The sequence below is a fragment of the Tiliqua scincoides genome, chromosome 2 (assembly GCF_035046505.1).
Source record: "Tiliqua scincoides isolate rTilSci1 chromosome 2, rTilSci1.hap2, whole genome shotgun sequence".
Classification (NCBI taxonomy): Eukaryota; Metazoa; Chordata; class Lepidosauria; order Squamata; family Scincidae; genus Tiliqua; species Tiliqua scincoides.
The window spans coordinates 253,435,465-253,454,180 of NC_089822.1; the positions used below are offsets into that span (position 1 = coordinate 253,435,465).

General features: G+C 47.8%; 1 protein-coding gene across 1 annotated transcript in view; it reads left to right on the top strand.

The window, feature by feature from the left end:
* The window catches only part of LOC136639058 (zinc finger protein 850-like), a 47,800-nt gene that overhangs the window by 14,759 nt on the left and 14,325 nt on the right, over window positions 1-18,716 (top strand). Inside the window, exon 5 of the mRNA XM_066613085.1 lies at window positions 16,965-17,522. Within this exon, the coding sequence (XP_066469182.1) occupies window positions 16,965-17,522 (558 nt within the window). The remainder of the gene's footprint in view (window positions 1-16,964; window positions 17,523-18,716) is intronic.

Consider the following 18,716-nt stretch of genomic DNA (forward strand, 5'->3'; position numbering starts at 1 on the left):
CAGGAAAGAGCATCTCCAACAGGTGCTTGTCAAGCCTCCACTTGAAGGTCTCCAGTGAGGAAGAGTCCAGCACCTCTCACTTGACAAGCACCTGTTGGAGATGCTCTTTCCTGCCTAAGGCAGTCTGTTCCACTGCTGAGCCGCCCAGAAGGTCAGGAATTTCTTCCTGATGTCTAATCAAAATCTCCTCTCTTGCGGTTTGTATCCATTGGTTTTAGTTCTACTTTCAGAGAGAGCTGAGAATAAATTATTCCCTTCTTCCATATGACAGGCCTTTAGGTATTTGAAGAGAGCTGACATATCTGCTCTCAGCCTTCTCAATTCCCTCAACCTTTCCTCATAGGACTTGTCCTCCAGTCCCCTGATCATTCTCATTGCTCTCCTCTGAACTTGCTCTACTTTGGCTGCATCTTTCTTAAAGTGCGGTGCCCAGAATTGGACACAATACTCCAGGTGAGATCTAACCAGTGCAGAGTAAAGTGGAACCACAACTTCTCCTGACTTGGAAGCTATGGTTCTGTTACTACAGGCTCAAACTGCATTTGCCATTATCTTCAACAGGTGATTAGAGATCTTTACCTGGCTCTGAAAAGCTTAAAAGAGCCTGACTCACAAAGCCTAGTCCCTTGCCTTAAACAGAGGTGGCAGTTCCAGGTGATATTTCCTGGGGCTGGGGGGGTTATGAATGTGCCAGAGCCTCAGTAAAACACTAATTTCTGCTTTTTTTTATATGATTGCATGGCAATACAATTATAACAATATACCTAATTGGTAACATTGTTTAATTCAGTGTTGTGCAATTGCAACTACACTGAAAAGTGGGTTACTCCATTTTCTCCTCCCTCTCTCAGAACAATATAACTAGGGTCCTTCAATTAAACCGATTTGCTGGAGGTTTGGAATGGACTCAGTGGGTACTTCTTCTTAGCATGTGGAATTCATTGCCACATTACTTGGGGATGGCCACTAGGTTGGTTTACAGAAATCCACCTTTGTTCTGAACTCCATGCTGGTTTTCCTCTTAAGGGCTGAAGAAGCTGTGCTCATTAGGAATTGCCCACAGCTGAATTTTTTGGGTTGGCAGGGGAATTGTGAGGTTGTATAAGCCAGTGACATCAGACTGGGTAACTTAGGGCACAATCTTTTCCCACCCAAATAACACTGGAACCAGGGGACATGGACTAAAATTGACTGGAAAGAGTTATAGCAGACAAAAGGATGTATTTCTTTACCCAGTGCATAACTAGTCTGTGGAACTCCTTGCCACAGAATGTTGTGGTGACACCTGGTGTAATGAAAATGGGATGAAATAGATTTATGGAGGAAAACTCCATTGCAGGTTACAAGTTATGCTGACTGTATGCAACCTCTGGGTTTTAGAGGCAGCCTATCTGAATGCTGGTCTCAAGGGAGTGGCAACTGGATACAGGCATCTTGTCTGTTGATCCCCAAGGTCTCTGGTGGGCGACTATGACATACAGGAAGCTGAACTAGATGGGCCTTTGCCTGATCCAGCAGGGCTCTTCTTTTGTTCTTCTAATCTGCAGGTGGTAGTAAAGTAAGACTTAATAGTTTCATTGTTTTAGCAGCTGCAGTGCTATTGACTGCAAGTTGCATAGCAGTTTAAGAATTTTTGTGTTCTGTATAACATAAACCTAAATTTATGTGAATAAAGTTATAAAGCCTACTGCTGAACTGTCTGTGAGAAGAAATAGATTTACCTAAATCCAGGTTTGGCTGTCTTATCTCCCACCACCATCAGTGTTGCAGCTGCACATGAAGACTTACAGTGCATCCTATGATAGGGGGTGGGGGAGATGGAACAGTGTGCGGGAAGCGAGTAAAATTATTTTGTACTTACCACCTCGGACACCTGCTGCCTATTTTAGTGGTGTCTGTCTGAGGACAGGAAACTGGCAGGGAGGTTTATAATAGAGGGGATAAAGACCAGCATGTGCTGTCACATCAGGGTCCACCATTCCTTCCCCCTCCCTACCCATGGCCTGCTTCTACCATTGCCTAGTGCTGTGGGCTTCACAATGCACAGCCCAATAACACAGGCCAACACACATTTTGCTTCCTTACCCGTTACACCAATTCCTGGGTATATTTGGGGTACTGATTCCAAAAGTGCCCTATCATGTCTAGTTTTGGAGACACTGCATAGCCTCTTTAGTGAATGGTTCAAGCAGGTTCCTCATGAGGAAGCCTACACCATGGCTTCCTCATGAGGAAGCTGCTTGAACCATTCACTAATGAGGCTATACTATATCTCCAAAACTAGTGATAGGGCAAAATGGATGCAATTTTTGGAATTGGCACATCAAATTCATATCAAACCAGTATAAAGTTTGGGAAAAACCTTTCTGACCCTCAATTTTAGAACAGGTGCCTCCTGCAGATCCCCAGCAGACTGTGGCAATATATAGGTGAGGTGACGGCAAACACCTCACCTATATAGGAAGGAAGGCCCATAGCCAGGGAGACAGACCAGGGACAGACTGCACTTGCTCCCGGTGTGGAAGGGATTGTCACTCCCGGATTGGCCTTTTCAGCCACACTAGACGCTGTGCCAGAACCACCTTTCAGAGCGCGATACCATAGTCTTTCGAGACTGAAGGTTGCCAATATATATAAATGGCAAACAGCAGGGCTGACAGCACTTGGCAATGATGTCATTCCTGGGCCTTGCCTACTCTGCTGGCTTGGACATTGCCATGACTGTGCGAGGCGGTACTGCCAACAGTGGTCAGCTGGGTTGAGGGAGATGGCACTGGTATGAAGCAGTGGGAAGGACTGGCGGAGATGTGAGAGAGGAAGGAGAGGAGGAAGAGCAGAGAGAGACCACAGAGGAGAGAAATGTAGAGAAAGCAAGTGAGAGAGAAACAGGAGGAGGGATCCTAGTGGAGAAGGGTTGACTGCAGATGTGAGGGAAGAAGCAGGGATACATTCTTGGGCGGTGAAGGGGGGGTGGAGTGGGAGGGGGACCTGGTAAGGGCAAAAGCAAGTGAAAAGAGAGTCAAGCAAAATAAGGTTGAAACAGACCCGCCAAGGAGAAAAGAGGGACTGGATGATAAGGAAGAACCTGGGTAGAGTCCCAAGGGGTAGTTGAGGGGAACCTTGAGTGGGTGCCGTTGCCAGTTCCCAGGAGTTTACACAACCTCCAAGCTCCAGCCAGCTCTCAGGCAACTCCCCATGCTGAATCTTTTCCCACAACTGGGTCAAACCTGCAGCCCAGGGGTCCAGTCTGCTCCTTTAGCGACAGATCGGCTGGTTCTTGTGATGCCCTGGCTGTCCACTCCTAGAAGCTGGAAGACGAGCCCCTACATCAAAGACAAGAGTTTGGACTACTGGAGTCAGCATTTGCAATGTGTGCTAGAGCGGTGGCTTTGCTAGTGCCCTCCCATGATTTTGCTTAGACTGTTATAACACCTTTGACGAAGTCCGTTCCTGCTCCTCTTGCATTGCTTCTGCTGGAGTTGGGCAAAATGCTCCCTGCACTGAAGAGCATCCCTCTCCCATCTGTCATCTCTGAGTATGGCCTACCTCAATTCTATTGATTCTGAGTTGTCTCCTTGGTTGGATGGAGAGGGGGGCAGAAGAAGCAGGCAATAGTGCAGATAGCTTTGAAATGGCCATGGGAACCTGGATAATGGTGCAGATAGCTTTAGAAGCCAGCAGAGACCTTCAGAAGCTTCCCATAGCCATTTTAAAGCTACCTGTGCTCTTCGCAGGCAACACTTTGAAGGTCTCTGCTGTGTTCTGAGAATCTTCTCTGCCATCCAGAGAGTCTCCTGCAGGCAGGTAAGTTGGCAGCAGGTCTGCTGGCACCTCTCCCTAACCCCATTGATCTCATAGGTGTGCACCTATGGTATCCACTGGGGATTGCAGGAACCTAATTCTACACCAGGATGCAGGTATCTTGATGTCTTTTGGGTTTCTTGAGGGATCAGGTGGATCTGGCCACTGAGAGATACAGAAAGCTGGACGAGATGGGCTTTTCGCCTGATCCAACTGGGCTGTTCTTATTTAATGTATAAGGTGCTGTGGAACTCCTTGTCTTGGGATATAGATTTAGAGTTGACTAGGGTAATTGGCAACCTTCAGTCTCAGAAGACTATGGTATCGCGCTCTGAATGGTGGTTCTGGAACAGCGTCTAGTGTGGCTGAAAAGGCCGATTCGGGAGTGACAATCCCTTTCACACTGGGAGCAAGTGCAGTCTGTCTGCGACACTGACCACTCCCTGGTGTGCAGCAGAGTGAAACTGCAAACAAAGCGACTGTATCACACGAAAAAGGAAGGAAGACCTCGCATTGACACCAGCAAGACCCGGGATCAGAGAAAAGTGGAGGAATTTGCATGAGTGCTTGAGGAATCTCTTCCAGGCCCGGCCGATGCAAACATCCAACAGATGGGAACATTTCAAGAATGCCGTTTACAACACCGTTGGTCAAGAAGACCAACAAGGTGGCAGACTGGTTTGAAGCCCACTCTGAGGAGTTGACACCAGTCATTGAGGAAAAGAGGAGAGCTCAAGCAGCATACAAGGCCTGTCCCAGTGAGCGCAACCTGCAGGTCCTCTGAGCTGCTCGCAGCAAAGTCCAGCAGACTGCCAGGAGATGTGCTAACGACTACTGGCTCCAGCTCTGTTCCCAGATACAGATAGCAGCTGACACGGGCAACATCAAGGGGATGTATGATGGTATCAAGCAGGCCCTAGGTCCAACACAGAAGAAAATTGCCCCTCTGAAGTCTGCCGCAAGCAAGGTCATCCAGGATCGGACGCAGCAGATGGAACGCTGGGTGCAGCACTACTCTGAGCTATATTCCCGAGAAAATGTAGTCACTGAAGAAGCGCTGAACAACATTGAGTGCCTGCCTGTGCTGGAGGAGCTTGACAGTGAACCAACCCTAGAAGAACTTCAAGTGGCCCTGGACTCCCTTGCCTTTGGCAAGGCACCTGCTGAAGTCCTAAAGTGCTGCACAGAGATCATCGTCACTGAGCTGCATGAAATCCTCTGTCTCTGCTGGAGAGAAGGTGGAGTACCTCAAGACATGAGGGATGCAAACATCATCACGCTGTACAAGAACAAAGGCGACAGGGGTGACTGCAACAACTACCGAGGCATCTCTCTCCTTAGCATTGTAGGAAAGCTGTTTGCCCGAGTTGCACTAAAGAGGCTCCAGGTACTTGCAGAGAGCGTCTATCCAGAACACTCTTTCTCTCGATACCGAGCTAAACAAGCGCATAGGTAAAGCAGCTACCACGTTTTCCAGACTCACAAAGAGAGTCTGGTCCAACAAGAAGCTGACGGAACATACCAAGATCCAGGTCTACAGAGCTTGCGTCCTGAGTACACTTCTGTACTGCAGCGAGTCATGGACTCTTCGCTCACAACAGGAGAGGAAACTGAGTGCTTTCCACATGCACTGCCTCCGACACATCCTCGGCATCACCTGGCAGGACAAAGTTCCAAACAACACAGTCCTGGAACGTGCTGGAATCCCTAGCATGTATTCACTGCTGAAACAGAGACGCCTGCGTTGGCTCGGTCATGTCGTGAGAATGGATGATGGCCGGATCCCAAAGGATCTCCTCTATGGAGAACTCGTGCAAGGAAAGCGCCCTACAGGTAGACCACAGCTGCGATACAAGGACATCTGCAAGAGGGATCTGAAGGCCTTAGGGATGGACCTCAACAAGTGGGAAACCCTGGCCTCTGAGCGGCCCGCTTGGAGGCAGGCTGTGCAACATGGCCTTTCCCAGTTTGAAGAGACACTTTGCCCACAGTCTGAGGCTAAGAGGCAAAGAAGGAAGGCCCATAGCCAGGGAGACAGACCAGGGACAGACTGCACTTGCTCCCGGTGTGGAAGGGATTGTCACTCCCGGATTGGCCTTTTCAGCCACACTAGACGCTGTGCCAGAACCACCTTTCAGAGCGCGATACCATAGTCTTTCGAGACTGAAGGTTGCCAATACTATCCAGAATCACAGTGCGGTTTCCGAGCCAACAGGTTTCCGAGCCATACCACTGCTATGGTATTCTCCCTTAGACAACTGCAGGAGAAATGCAGGGAACAACGACAGCCACTCTTTATAGCCTTCATAGATCTCACGAAGGCTTTCGACCTGGATATAGATTTAGAGTTGACTGGGACTGATAAATTGGGGGCCTTCACTTGCTCCTTCAGAACCTTAGGAGGAAATTTTCACTAGAGATTTTTACTAGAGAAAAAGTGACTTTCATGATAGTCTAGAAAATGGTGCTTGAGGGGGGACACGACTGAGACATTCAAAACTATGAATGAGGGGGACCTGGTAGGGGCAAAACTGGGGGCCTTCACTTGCTCCTTCAGAACCTTAGGATGAAATTTTCACTAGAGAAAAAGTGACGTACATGTCAGTGGTGTTTGAGGGGGACACAACTAAGACATTCAAAATTATGCAGGAAATAGATAGAGCGGATCGGGCAATGATCTTTTCCCTCTCACAGAACACCAGAACCAGGGGATATCCACTAAAATTGGATGTTGGGAGAGTTAGGAGAGCAAAAAAAATATTTCTTTACCCAACGTGTAATTAGCCTGTGGAACTCCTTGCCACAGGATGCGGTGATGGCATATGGCTTAAAAGCCTTTAAAGGGAGTGCACAAGTCAACAGACCTGCATGCTAGTGCCCTCCCTTGAATCTGGCATTCTGAGGTAACCTATTTCTAAAGCCAGTAGCGCATGCCCAAACCAGTTGCACATACCCATCACGGTTTGTAAACTGTGCTGGAGTTTTCTTCTAGAAATCTGCCCAATCCCCTTTTAAAGGCATCTAGAACAGATGCCGTCACCATATCCTGTGGCAAGGAGTTCCACATGCTCATTATACTCTGGGTAAAGAAATACACCAGCCTGTGTGTGTGTGTCCCCTTTGGGCTGCTTGCAAGACCTCCTGCAAGGAGTGTTTTATCTCACTGATAAAACACTCCAGCAGTGTTTTATCTTCAATGGCACTGTAAAGGTTAAAAGAAGCGACTGTGGATTCCTAGAGTGGTGAAGAGGAAGAAGTGTGAGGTTTCTTCCTCCAGCATCCCCCTTCTCTGCCTCTTGGAGCTGTGTGTGGGGGGTGGGCAGGTGAGTCCAAGCCTGTTGTGGAGGGGGAGGGGGGTCAAGTCCCAGGGCTGCCTGGGTGAAAGTGGGAGGGGGGAGAAAGGAAGCCCCCAGGTGGGCTGGAACTCCCAGGCTCAGAGGCCAGCCAGGGAGAGGATGAGAAGAGGAACTCTTCTCTGGCAGACTCGGGGTCTGCTTTGGGGCAGCTGCTCTTGGGGGGCTCTGGTTGGTTGGTTGGCATCCTTCAGTCTCGAAAGACTATGGTACAAGCCTACAGCACCTGGTATTCCCAGGCGGTCTCCCATCCAAGTACTAACCAGGCCTGACACTGCTTAGCTTCTGAGATCAGACGAGATCCACGAACACAGCTGCATTGGCGGGGGGGGGGGCTCTGATGGGGGGGCATTGATGGGGACTCTGAAACAGCTGGAGGGACCAGAAGGAGCCTGAGCATCCCTGAGACCCCAAGTGCAGCAGAGACCCTGGAGGGACAGCGTCTTGGGTCTGGCACAGCTGCTGAGACCAAAGGGCTGCTGGGTGGGTGTTGCTTTCATGGGTAGTGTTATGCTCTTTAGTGCTTTAGCTCTTGCAAGCTCCGCTGTTCTTGGCTTCAACAGAGGCAGGTGGTAGATAATCCTTAAGAAGGAGAGCTGGATTTTGCAGCAGAAAAGCATCCCTCCAGCATCTGGGAAGATGCTGCCCCCCAAATGTGCGCCCTGCAGGAGCAGCCTCCTTACACAACATGTGTCAAAATATCACAACAGCAGAACATCAAAACATCACGACACAAGGCCAGAACCAAGAAACATCCTCTAAAATTGAGTGTTGGGAGAGTTGGGACAGAAAAAAGAAAATATATCTTTATTCAGTGTGCAATTAGTCTGTGGGACTCCTTTCCACAAGATGTGGTGATGTCATCTGGCCTAGTTGCCTTTAAAGGAGCACATAAAACAAGAAGAAACCTCCATCCTGGTGCCACAGGCTAACCACACACTGGGTAATGAAATATTCCAGCTGGTGTGTGTTCCCCCTTTGGGCTGCTTGCAAGATCTTCTGCAAAGTGTCTTTATCACGGCTGACCAGCACTCTGAGGGTTAAAAGTAGTGACTCTGGATTCTCAGAGGGGTGAACAGGAAGGGATGTGTGTGAGGTCACTTCCTCCAGCATTCCCTTTCTCTGCCTGTTGCAGCCATGCCTGTGGGGTGGGCAGGTGAGTCCAAGCCCAGGGGTGGGTCCCAGGGCTACCTGGGCAAAAGTGGGGAAGGGACTCCCAGGCTCAGAGGCCAGCTGAGAAGGCACATTGCCATAGCCTCCTGCCCTGCTTGGCAGACTCTGGGTCTGCTTTGGCGTAGCTGCTCCTGGCAGTGGTCTCCATTTCTGGGGGTGGGCAGGCAGCTTTGATGGAGACCCTGAAAAAGCTGGAGGGGCAGAAGGAGCCTGAGCATCCCTGAGACCCCTGCAGAAAACAGCAGAGACCCTGGAGGACAAGATCTTGGACTGGGCACAGCTCCTGAGACCAAAGGGCTGCTGGAACTAACTGTAATTAGTTCCTGTATATTTCTGGTGTCTCCTCTATGAGAGGATCTCCTCTATGGAGGAGGAGCCAGGGAGACAGACCAGGGACAGACTGCACTTGCTCCCGGTGTGGAAGGGATTGTCATTCCCAGATTGGCCTTTTCAGCCACACTAGACGCTGTGCCAGAACCACCTTTCAGAGCGCGATACCATAGTCTTTCGAGACTGAAGGTTGCCAATACTATTTCTGCTGTCACATGTTGTTGTTAGAGGTATTTGCAAACAGTTTGTTTTTCACAGAATTAAGCCCATTGTGTTCAGCAAGACACACAGCACAATCCTAACCTGCACTGGAATAGGCAGGCCAACAGGCAGGTTGGGAGGTGGAAGGAGCCTAACTCAGAGTAAGGGGACATTTCTCCCTGCCCCTAGTAATGCCCCAGTCACCACAATGGGGCGACTCATGTATGTGCCAGCGAAATACCATGTAATGCCAGGCTGCTCAGGAGGGGAATTAGAATCCAGACTAAGTGCTGGAAGCTGGTCCCATCCCTCTCCCAGGCCCTGTTCACCCATCAGTCCGCCTGCTACCATCCCTCCCCTGCCCTCCCAAACCCCTATACCAGCCCACCTCTGCCTGCGCAACCTTACCAGGTGGTGCAGAGGCTGGATGTGCCCTCTGTGGGCCAGCAGGCATCCTTGCACCAGCCCAGCCAGCTCTCCCAAAGGGCCAGCGCAAGGGGCTTTCATTGGAGATTTGGATTGCACTCTTAGGCTGTAATCCTGTCTTACTAACCAGGAAAAGAAAATGCCTCATGTTCTGGTTTCAGCTCTTGTAGTCTTCTGTGTTCTTGGGGTATAAACCGTATGAAAGAGAGCTGGGTTTGCAGCAGAAAAGGATCCCTCCAGCACCTGTGCCTGTTAAAGAGAGAGGCAGAGACTCATCTCTTCAGAAGGAGGAGCCAGGCAGGCAAAGCAAGGTGAGCTCCTCAGCAACATGGCTGGGAAGGTGCATCTCCCAATGAGTGTCCTGCAGAGAGCAGCTTCTGTAATCTGTGAAAAATATGTCTGCATCTTTCAAGTTGTGTCTCAGCGGGGTGTGTGTGTGTGTGTGTGTGTGTGTGTGTCTTTCCAACTCCAAAGATAACAGGGCTTCCACCTAGGACTGAAGTGTTTATTTTGGGCAACCACGAAGCCAGGTGGCCCCTGATAATATGATTTCCCTCCACCCCCTGCATTCCCAAATCTGTTTTCCCCCACCATTGTCCTAGTTACCAGACCTGGAAGCGATACAGAATCTGCTTTGCATGCCACTAAATTTCAGTCTTAGAAAAGCAGTGGGAGGACTGAACCGAGGCAGAAAATACAGCAGGAAAGGTGTTCTTGGAAAGAAGCAAGTTGTGCAAGGAGATTTCAAGGAGGGATATGGCTAGTTAGGGAGACGGGAAGAATTGGGGACCAAGTGGCAGAAGGAAGAAGTGAAGCAAAGTGTACCATGGTATGCGCAGGTCACCCAACTCAGGCATTTCTGGATCAGAACTGGAGCTATGGAACTAATAGGAAGGTGGTGTCAGACAGCATAAGGAAGGACGGAAAGGGTCTGAAGGGTAAAAACTTTCCCATCACCTCTGTGTCCTTTGCAGGTAGTGGAATGGCATCAGTGCCATGTTCTAATCTAGACTGTGTCTTCATTGGCATGAATGAGCAACTGGACAGCCTGGTTAGGTCAGGGCAAGATCACTGGGAATGCCACAAATTCCTTGGCTCCTGCCTCCTTGGTTACATGTCTTGAAAGACCTTTTTTTCTGGTGCTGAAAGTCAATCAAATTTTACTGCTTACAGCAGGTTGTGGGAATGGCACACCAAGAGTTAGAAGCTGATCATTTGACCGGTTATTCTGCGCAATCCTATTCTGTGCTGGAACAGGCAAGTGAAGAGGCTTGCACTGTATGCAGCACAGGATAGTGGCCAGAAGTGGCTTAGCCAGAGGCAAGGGAAAATGTGCCAAACTTGGAATGGCATCAGTACCACGTTTTAATCTAGACTGTGTCCTCTTTGGCATGAAGGAGCAACTGGACAACCAGGTTAGGTGGGGCAGAATCACTGGGAATGCCACAAATTCCTTGGGTGCTGCCTCCTTGGTTGCATGTCTTAAAAAACATTTTTTTTTTTCTGGTGCTGAAGGTCAAACAAATTTTACTACTTACGGCCGGTTGTTGGGAAACCACACCAAGAGTTATCAACAGATCATTTGACCAGTTATTATTTAAGTGTCCCTATTATTTTATGGCCCAATCCTATCCAATTTTCCAATGCCCGTGCAACCGTGTCAGTGGGGCAAGTACTGCATCTTGTGGTGGGGCAGCAGTCAGAGAGGCCTCCTTAAAGTATGGGAACATTTGTTCGTTTACCTTGGACTGCATTGCAACTGCACCGGTGCTGAATAATTGGATAGTCTCCTCACATGTAGTTGGAAGTTCCTTGAGAAATTCTCTGCATCACACTCCCATTTTCACAGCATGAGGGGATCCTCTAATAACCCTGGCTGGAGAGGCAAGAAGCTTTTTCTCAGCAGCCTTCCAGGAGTCCAAGGTACACACAGCGCTGCCCTTAGAAAAAGTATTATTTGTCCTGCATCTCTCTTCAGGAAGTTCCTCCCTCTCCTCTAACAACTGAGCAGTGGCCTAGCCGCTCCTGTTGGCTGTTTGCTTTGACACAATCAGTTTTGGGTTATGATTTTTGGATAGATCAAAAGAGGGCTCTCCTCTTTGACACAATCCATTTTTGCTTTTGATTCTTAAATAGATGCTGAATAGGCCCTAGAGGGTGCATGGCCATGTGTGTGAGTGAGCAGGAGAAGATATCTGAAGACAGGCTAATGCTCTGAGTTGATATTTTTATCCTCTTAGATTAGTTATTTTAATAAAATATGTATCGTTGTCAATTGGTATTCTACATATTTTGAATAGGCACTGCAATATTTTCCTAGTAAGCTGCTATGCGTTACCCACCAGGTTAAGAAATGCAGGGTATAAATACTCCATGTAAATAAATCACTGAACTTGGAGCAATATCAGGCTTTAAAGTATGTAGACTGCCCTGCAGTTCCAGGTAGGCCCTCACTTTGTGAGCACCTGAGCAGGAGCAAGTAGATGGATGCAAAACGCAAGCTGCAATCCTATACGCACTTAGCTGGGAGTTGGCAGTGGCTGAGGGGAGGTGATCCTAGAGAGGGAAAGGGCCAAAGAAACAGGATGAGAAAGGTCTGTAGCACAGCATCCTGTTGGAGATTCTGGTCCAAGATAGAGCAAATGTATGCATTCCAGAACTCTGGCCCCAAAGGCCATTCCAGCTATTTTCCTTCAGGATTAAATGCTTCATAGAAGGCTGGCATCTGTCATGACAAAAAAGAAAAAATGCAGGCAACCCATTGATTTCAAATATACTCCAAGAAAATACCCAGTTGCTCCTGCCTTGATTTCTCTGCTGGATCCAGACCAAAAGGCTCTGTACAGGGAAGCCAAGCTGGAGAATTATGGAACTGCGGCTTCCCTGGGTGAGGATACACTTTTTTCCTGGTGGTTTAGAACAGCAGTTTTCAACCGCTGTGACGCAGAACACTGGTGTGCCGTGAGGCTGCCTCAGGTGTGCCGCGGGTCCAAGGAGTTAGGCGGCGGAGGCGGCAGCTGCGCGCGGGGGAGGACCGGCGGCTTGGAGCCTCACACGGCAGCAGGAGAGAAAGGGGCAGCCTTGCAGGGGCTTGAACGCTCCTGCTGTTGCTGGTGATTGGGCAGCCAGCCGGGCAGCTAGAGAAGCTCGGAAGAGCTCCCAGCGGGCGGAACATGGAAGGCATGAGGGCAAGCAGTGAGAGGAAGGAGGGAGTGAAGTGAGAGCGAGCCTGAAGGTGGAAGCAGGTAGGAGCCAGAAGCAGCTGACTGGCAAGGATCCTGGAGAGACCCTTTTCCTTGTCTGCAGTGCCCCAAAGTGACCCTGCCTGCACTGCCTCCCCTGGCAAGGCTTTGGCAGGAAGGGCACTGGGCCACAAACCTATCCACACTTACCTAGGAGTAAGCCTCATTGACTATAATGGGGCTTACTTCTGAGTAGACATACAGAGGCTTGGTTGCATTCTTTCTTGAATAAATGAGTAGGCAAGTGATGCTTTTCTTCCCCCGAACCTCACCTCCTCCCCTCCTGCACACACATCCCCCATCATACTTGCAGTTAACCCCTCTCTTTCTGCCCCTCCCCTCCCTCTTTACCACCTTCCAAAGTTCAGAAGGTGCCTCCCATTCCCTTTCTCTCTCTCCCCCCCACCCCAGTGAATCCTGCACTTGTTTCAGCCACATCTCACAGCACATTTCTATTTCTCCAGTGTGTTCAGTCTCATCTCTCTTTGCCACTTCCTGGCATATCAGAGCACATCAATTGATAACAGTTTGAACAGACCTGCTTCAAAACCTTTCCAGAAACCACATACACCTCCCTGTCCAAGCTTCTGGAGAATTTCTTTCATTGTCATGTAATGATCTAAGGCTGCCACCCTAACCACACTTTCTTGAGAGTAAGCCCCATTGAACAAAATAGGACTTACTTCTTAGTAGACCTGGTTAGGCTTGTGCCCTTAGTTATATTAATTAAATTAATTGTAACATAATAATGTAATTAAAAAGTAGTAGTGTGCCTTGACAACTTTAGTGCCTTGTCAGTGTGCTGTGAGCTGAAAAAGGTTGAAAATGGCTGGTTTAGAAGGAAAGGCTTCAATTGCCCATCTTTTTGTGTGGGCGTCAGGATTGCAGGAGAGAAATGGGCTATATGTGGGTGAGAGTTGTGCCCTGGACAAGCTTGTGAGCAGAGCTTGTCATGACTGATACTTAGAGGTGATTATTTTTGTTAATGCATAAAAATGCAAAACAACACATGTTGGTGTTTAAAGATTCGAATAAAAACACAAAGCATTTTGATGTTTTAGATGTTTTCCAGAGATTAAAATAGATAACTTTTCCAGGTATCTGGTCTGTCCTGGCATCAACAAAAGCCTTTGGCGTCTGCTGGTTTGCCAGTCCTATTTGGTCATTGGGTAGCCAAGTCCCAATTAAATCCCCAGCACCACTGGTGGAAAGCTGCACCAGAGCTCACACTGCATCCTGCAGCTGTTCAGCCACTGAGCCCAACACCTTCCCTGAGCTTTGTCATTTTGATAACTGCCCATCTGTCAAGAGGGATTTTATAGGTTAGAAATGGCGTTACTTAGGCCCATCCTGGGTGTGTAAGAGGGAAGGCAAAGCAGGTATTTGCTATCCATTCCCGTGCAGAATCATTACTATCTAAATGCTAGGCCAATGCTTGCCAGATGCAAGAGAGGGCACCAGGACGCAGATCTCTTGTTGTCTTGTGTGCTTCCTGGGGCATTTGATGGGCCGCTGTAAGATACAGGAAGCTGGACAAGATGGGTGTTTGGGCTCATCCAGTGGGGCTTTTCTTATGCTAGCTGCCTTAGAAGCCTTACTTCCCCCAGGAAATCTCGTATTTCTTATTCTCTAGCATAACTTCTGCTTACAGTGCCTTTTGGCTTGGATCAGCTCAGCCTTTATTAGCTGAGGGTTCTCTTCCATGCACTGAGAAGAGGATGAAAGGAATCCAGTTCACTTCCACAACTGGATTCCCAACAAGTGATTCAGTCCAGGTTTTATACGCAGTGAGCTGATACTCCCGTAAACCATGTGGGTGCTTTGGGATCCATCCAGCTGTTTCTGCTGCCTTTTCATATGTGTGAATTCAAAGAGCTTCCCACTCTCTGCTCTTTTGGGGGTGGAGGGGCAGGCTTTGATTTGTAAAGCCTTGGAATGTTGTAGTTATAAGTAACTCATCTCTTTGTTTCCTTCTTAGAAGTTTTTCCCATTCCTACCTTCATTTCCCAGCTGGAAGAAGGGAGTGCGTATTTTTCCAGGCTCTCAAAGAAGAAGAGGAATTGGCAGGTAACCTGCGTATGCATTTTATTGCTTAACACAGCAGTTGCTTCAGTGTGCTGGATGAATGGGACCACGAGGTGCTGTGGTTAATGGGAACCCTTCACCACAATATGAACTGCCTCTGTTTCTGGGGTCACATAATGTTGGTCAGGATGAGTCAGTGTAGTACATTGTACCTGACTGCTGCTCTGATCTCTTTACGCATGATAGCAGCTTGGTTGAGCTGTAGATTGAAAGTGCCATTGTGATCCAAGTGACTGAGGCTCTGGCCCACCTCTTTCCTCCACATTTGTTCTTCTGCTCAGTCCCCATTTCTTTCATGAGCTGTGGTGTGGGAGGAAGCACTGTGGAAGTGAGTGGGTGGTTGGAAGAGGCTCCCAGCCCATTTGCTGCCAGAGGCGACTGTCTCAGCTGACCTCATGGATGGGCCAAGGCCTGTTACTCTGCTGCCTGCAGTGCAGTTTTCTAAAGCACAGGATCCCCATCTGCACTACAGCCACATCCTGAGATTCCTGTAGGGTTAAACATAGGAGGCTGCCTGATTCACACGCTTCATTCATCTAGCAGAGAACTGACTGCATTTGTTCGCATGGGTTTCTGAGGGGCCTTTCCCAGCCCCACCTGGTACTATTGCCAGAGATAGAACCTGGGACCACCTTCTTGGAAAGCAGCTGTTCTGCCACTGGACCATGACCCTTTCCTTTGAGCTTCCTCACTTAGGAAATTGGCTACCTCTCAAAAGGGATTGTACAGGTTAAAAATGACATTACTTAGGTCCATCTTGGGTCTGTAAGAGGGAGGGAAAGCAGACATTCCCCTGCAAAATCATTACAGTGATAAATGCTAACAGCAATTCATACCTTTTAGCGTTCAGGTAAAAAGGGCAAAGGATTACCTTCCTTCCCCTGAGAAATCTCATTTTCCGTACTTTCCATCATAGCTTCCGCATACAGTGACTTTTGCCTTGGATAGGGCCAAGCCCAGCCTTCATCAGTGGGGAGCAACTTTGCTGTGATTAGCAGGCTTGTGGGAGAGTCAGTCTGAAAAGGAGATTGAAGCTCTCATCTGCAACCTTGCATTTGCCAACCCACGCTCCTGTCCCTGCTCGCCCAACAACCAAAAGGTTGCAGAAAGAAGGCAGCATTGATCACTTTTTTTCCCCTGGTGTTTTTCCCTGGTTTGGGTTTGGTTGAAGACAAGGATCCACTGCCCCAAGGGCTGTACAGTATAATATTATACAAAATGGTGGTAAATCGAGCCCTATGGAAATCTATTCCTGATCTTTCCAGTGTGACTGAGCTCCTGCCATCTAAATGGCATTTAAGAATGAATGAAGCCACCGACAGAAAAGCATATAGCATATATAAGAAAATAAGGTGACATTAAAGCTTCTGTGCAACCTGGGAGAATCCAGAAGGAGGCCCACCTCTTTGGACTTCTCCGAAGAAACTTTGTCCACCAGGGCAAACAAAGCTGCCTCCATGCCATGACCAGGACAGGGTGGAACAGGGCCCAGGAGCCACAATTGTGCTACTTCTCTACGACAGCTCATTGAGAGTCGGTCATTGTGCATGGCTGCAATCCCATGCCTACTTTCGTGGAAGTCTGTGTCACTGACTCCATTATGGGTTACTTCTTAGCATGCATACCTAGGAGTGTGTTTTAAAGGTTTAATTTCTCTGCGGCACTGCTAATCAATATTCTCTCTCTGTTCTAGGAAGCAATGGACAAGACAGTGAAGATCACAGGGAATTGCATGGGGTGGTATCACTGGAAACTACCATGCTTGATGTAGAGTCCAGAACTGATCTTGAAGACAGGAAGGGAGCATTGCACTGAGGACTCAGTCTTTTGTTTCTGAGAGTTGTCTCCTCCATGAAATCCAGTCAACAGCAACATCACAAAGGGAACAGAGGTAACAAGCATCTTTGTCCACAGAAACAATCTTTATTAATCCAACATTAATAAAGACAGGGAAAACCCACCTGGGAAGAAATCTTTTACTTGCTCCGAGTAAAGAAATACTTTCAGCTCATCATACTTCTTGTTTGCATAAAAGCATCCACAGAGGGGAGCAAGCTTTGCATGAAAACAGGTCAAAGGTGCAAGAAATTGGGAAATAAACCTGATGCTCATCAAGGTGGACATTTCAAGTCAGTCAGTCTAGGAAGAGAAACGGGAAGGGCATAGGCCTTAAGCTGTGAATCAGCACTAGGAATACACCAAAGATGGAAGGCAAGGAGAAGCCTTTTAAATGCTTGGAGTGTGGAAGGAGCTTCTCTGTGAAATCAAACCTGACTGCGCATCAAAGAACTCACACAGGGGAGAAACGATATAAATGCTTGGAGTGTGGAAGGAGCTTTTCATCAGGAGCAAGCCTGACTGTGCATCAAAGAACTCACACAGGGGAGAAACCATATGAATGCTTGGAGTGTGGGAAGAGCTTCATACACCCCTCAAACCTGATTGTACATCAAAGAACCCACACAGGGGAGAAACCATACAAATGCTTGGACTGTGGAAAGAGCTTCAGTAGTAGCTCACAACTGGCTGTGCATCAACGAATCCACACAGGGGAGAAACCGTATAAATGCCTGGTGTGTGGAATGAGCTTTAATTTCAGGGGAAATCTGACAAGGCATCAAAATACCCACCCAGAGGAGAAACCATATAAATGTTTGCAGTGTGGGAAGAGCTTCAGTATCAGCTCACAACTGCTTGTGCATCAAAGAACCCACACAGAGGAGAAACCATATAAATGCTTGGTGTGTGGAAAGAGGTTTAGGACAACCACAAGCCTGTCTTTGCATGAAAGAACCCACACAGGCGAGAAACCCTATAAATGTTTGGAGTGTGGAATGAGTTTCAGGCAGCGTGGACACCTGACTATACATCAAAGAACCCACACAAAAGAGAAGTGCTTGGAGAAAGAAATGCTTCCCTTATAAATGATTGGAGGGAGGAATGAGCTTCAGTGGGATCTCACGCCTGAATGTGCATCAAAGAACGTACATGGGGATAAAGCATATAAATGCTTGGAATGTGAAATTCATTTCAGTTACACCTGGAAGACCTGAAGACCCAGCCAAAAAATCCATATAGGGTAGAAATCACATAAGTGCTGAAATTTTCAAAGTACAATAATTGCATAGACTCACTGGAGCATGTCAGCAAATCCACAGAGGCAACAAACCTTATGAATGTTTTTACAGTGTGGAAACATCTTTCTCAATTTAAGCCTTAAGACATATTGAAGAGTTCATAGTAGAAAGAAACCCTGTCAGTGCTTGCAGTGTGGAAAGACCTTCTATTGGAGCACACATCATTCAGAACGTAAAAGTACGCACTCAGCAAATGAATGTTTGGTGTGTTGTGAAAGTTTCCACCAAAGGGTAAGCCTTTGCCATCTCTAACCAGGGGGAGAGATCATTTGAAATTTCTTTGTTTCTTTTAATTTCAGTGCTAGGGGACATATCATATGACAGTGATTCCTCTAGGCTTCCCAAATGTTTTAGCACTGGGACCCACTCTTAAAACTGATGATCTGTTGTGACCCAATAAACAAAAACAGAACTTAATACTTTTAAAATATTAATTATTAATTGACTTCCTGCGTTCTCGAGGCTGCTAGAGACCTTACATATAGTATGTGAGTGTAGACATTTGCTAGACTCTCCCTAGCAAGGGACTGTTCCCCTTCCTAAATTGTTACACTCATTCCAGATACCCAGAAGGCTGAACTGGAGAGCAAGGTGTGCAGTTAGGAACTTCCTCAAACTGGGTTCACATGTTAACTACAGCACACCAATAACTAAAAAAATAAAGAAAACTTGACATGTTAATTTGGGGGTATGACGATTACCACATACCACAGGGTAGCATTCCAGCTCACGATTTTCATCTGCAAACCGGACAAGAATGCTTACAAAGTTTTTTGTTTTAAATGTTTCAAGAATTTTTCATGACCCACCAAAAATCCGATCCGACCCAATGGTGGGTCCCAACCCTGCTCTAGAAACATCCTAAGTGCCCTCTGGAACCCAATGTTGCATTGACACACCTTTGAGAGATAAGATAGAAGCCTGACATTGGGGTGCCTAAAGCTGTGTGGCTGCAGCATTATCTTCAA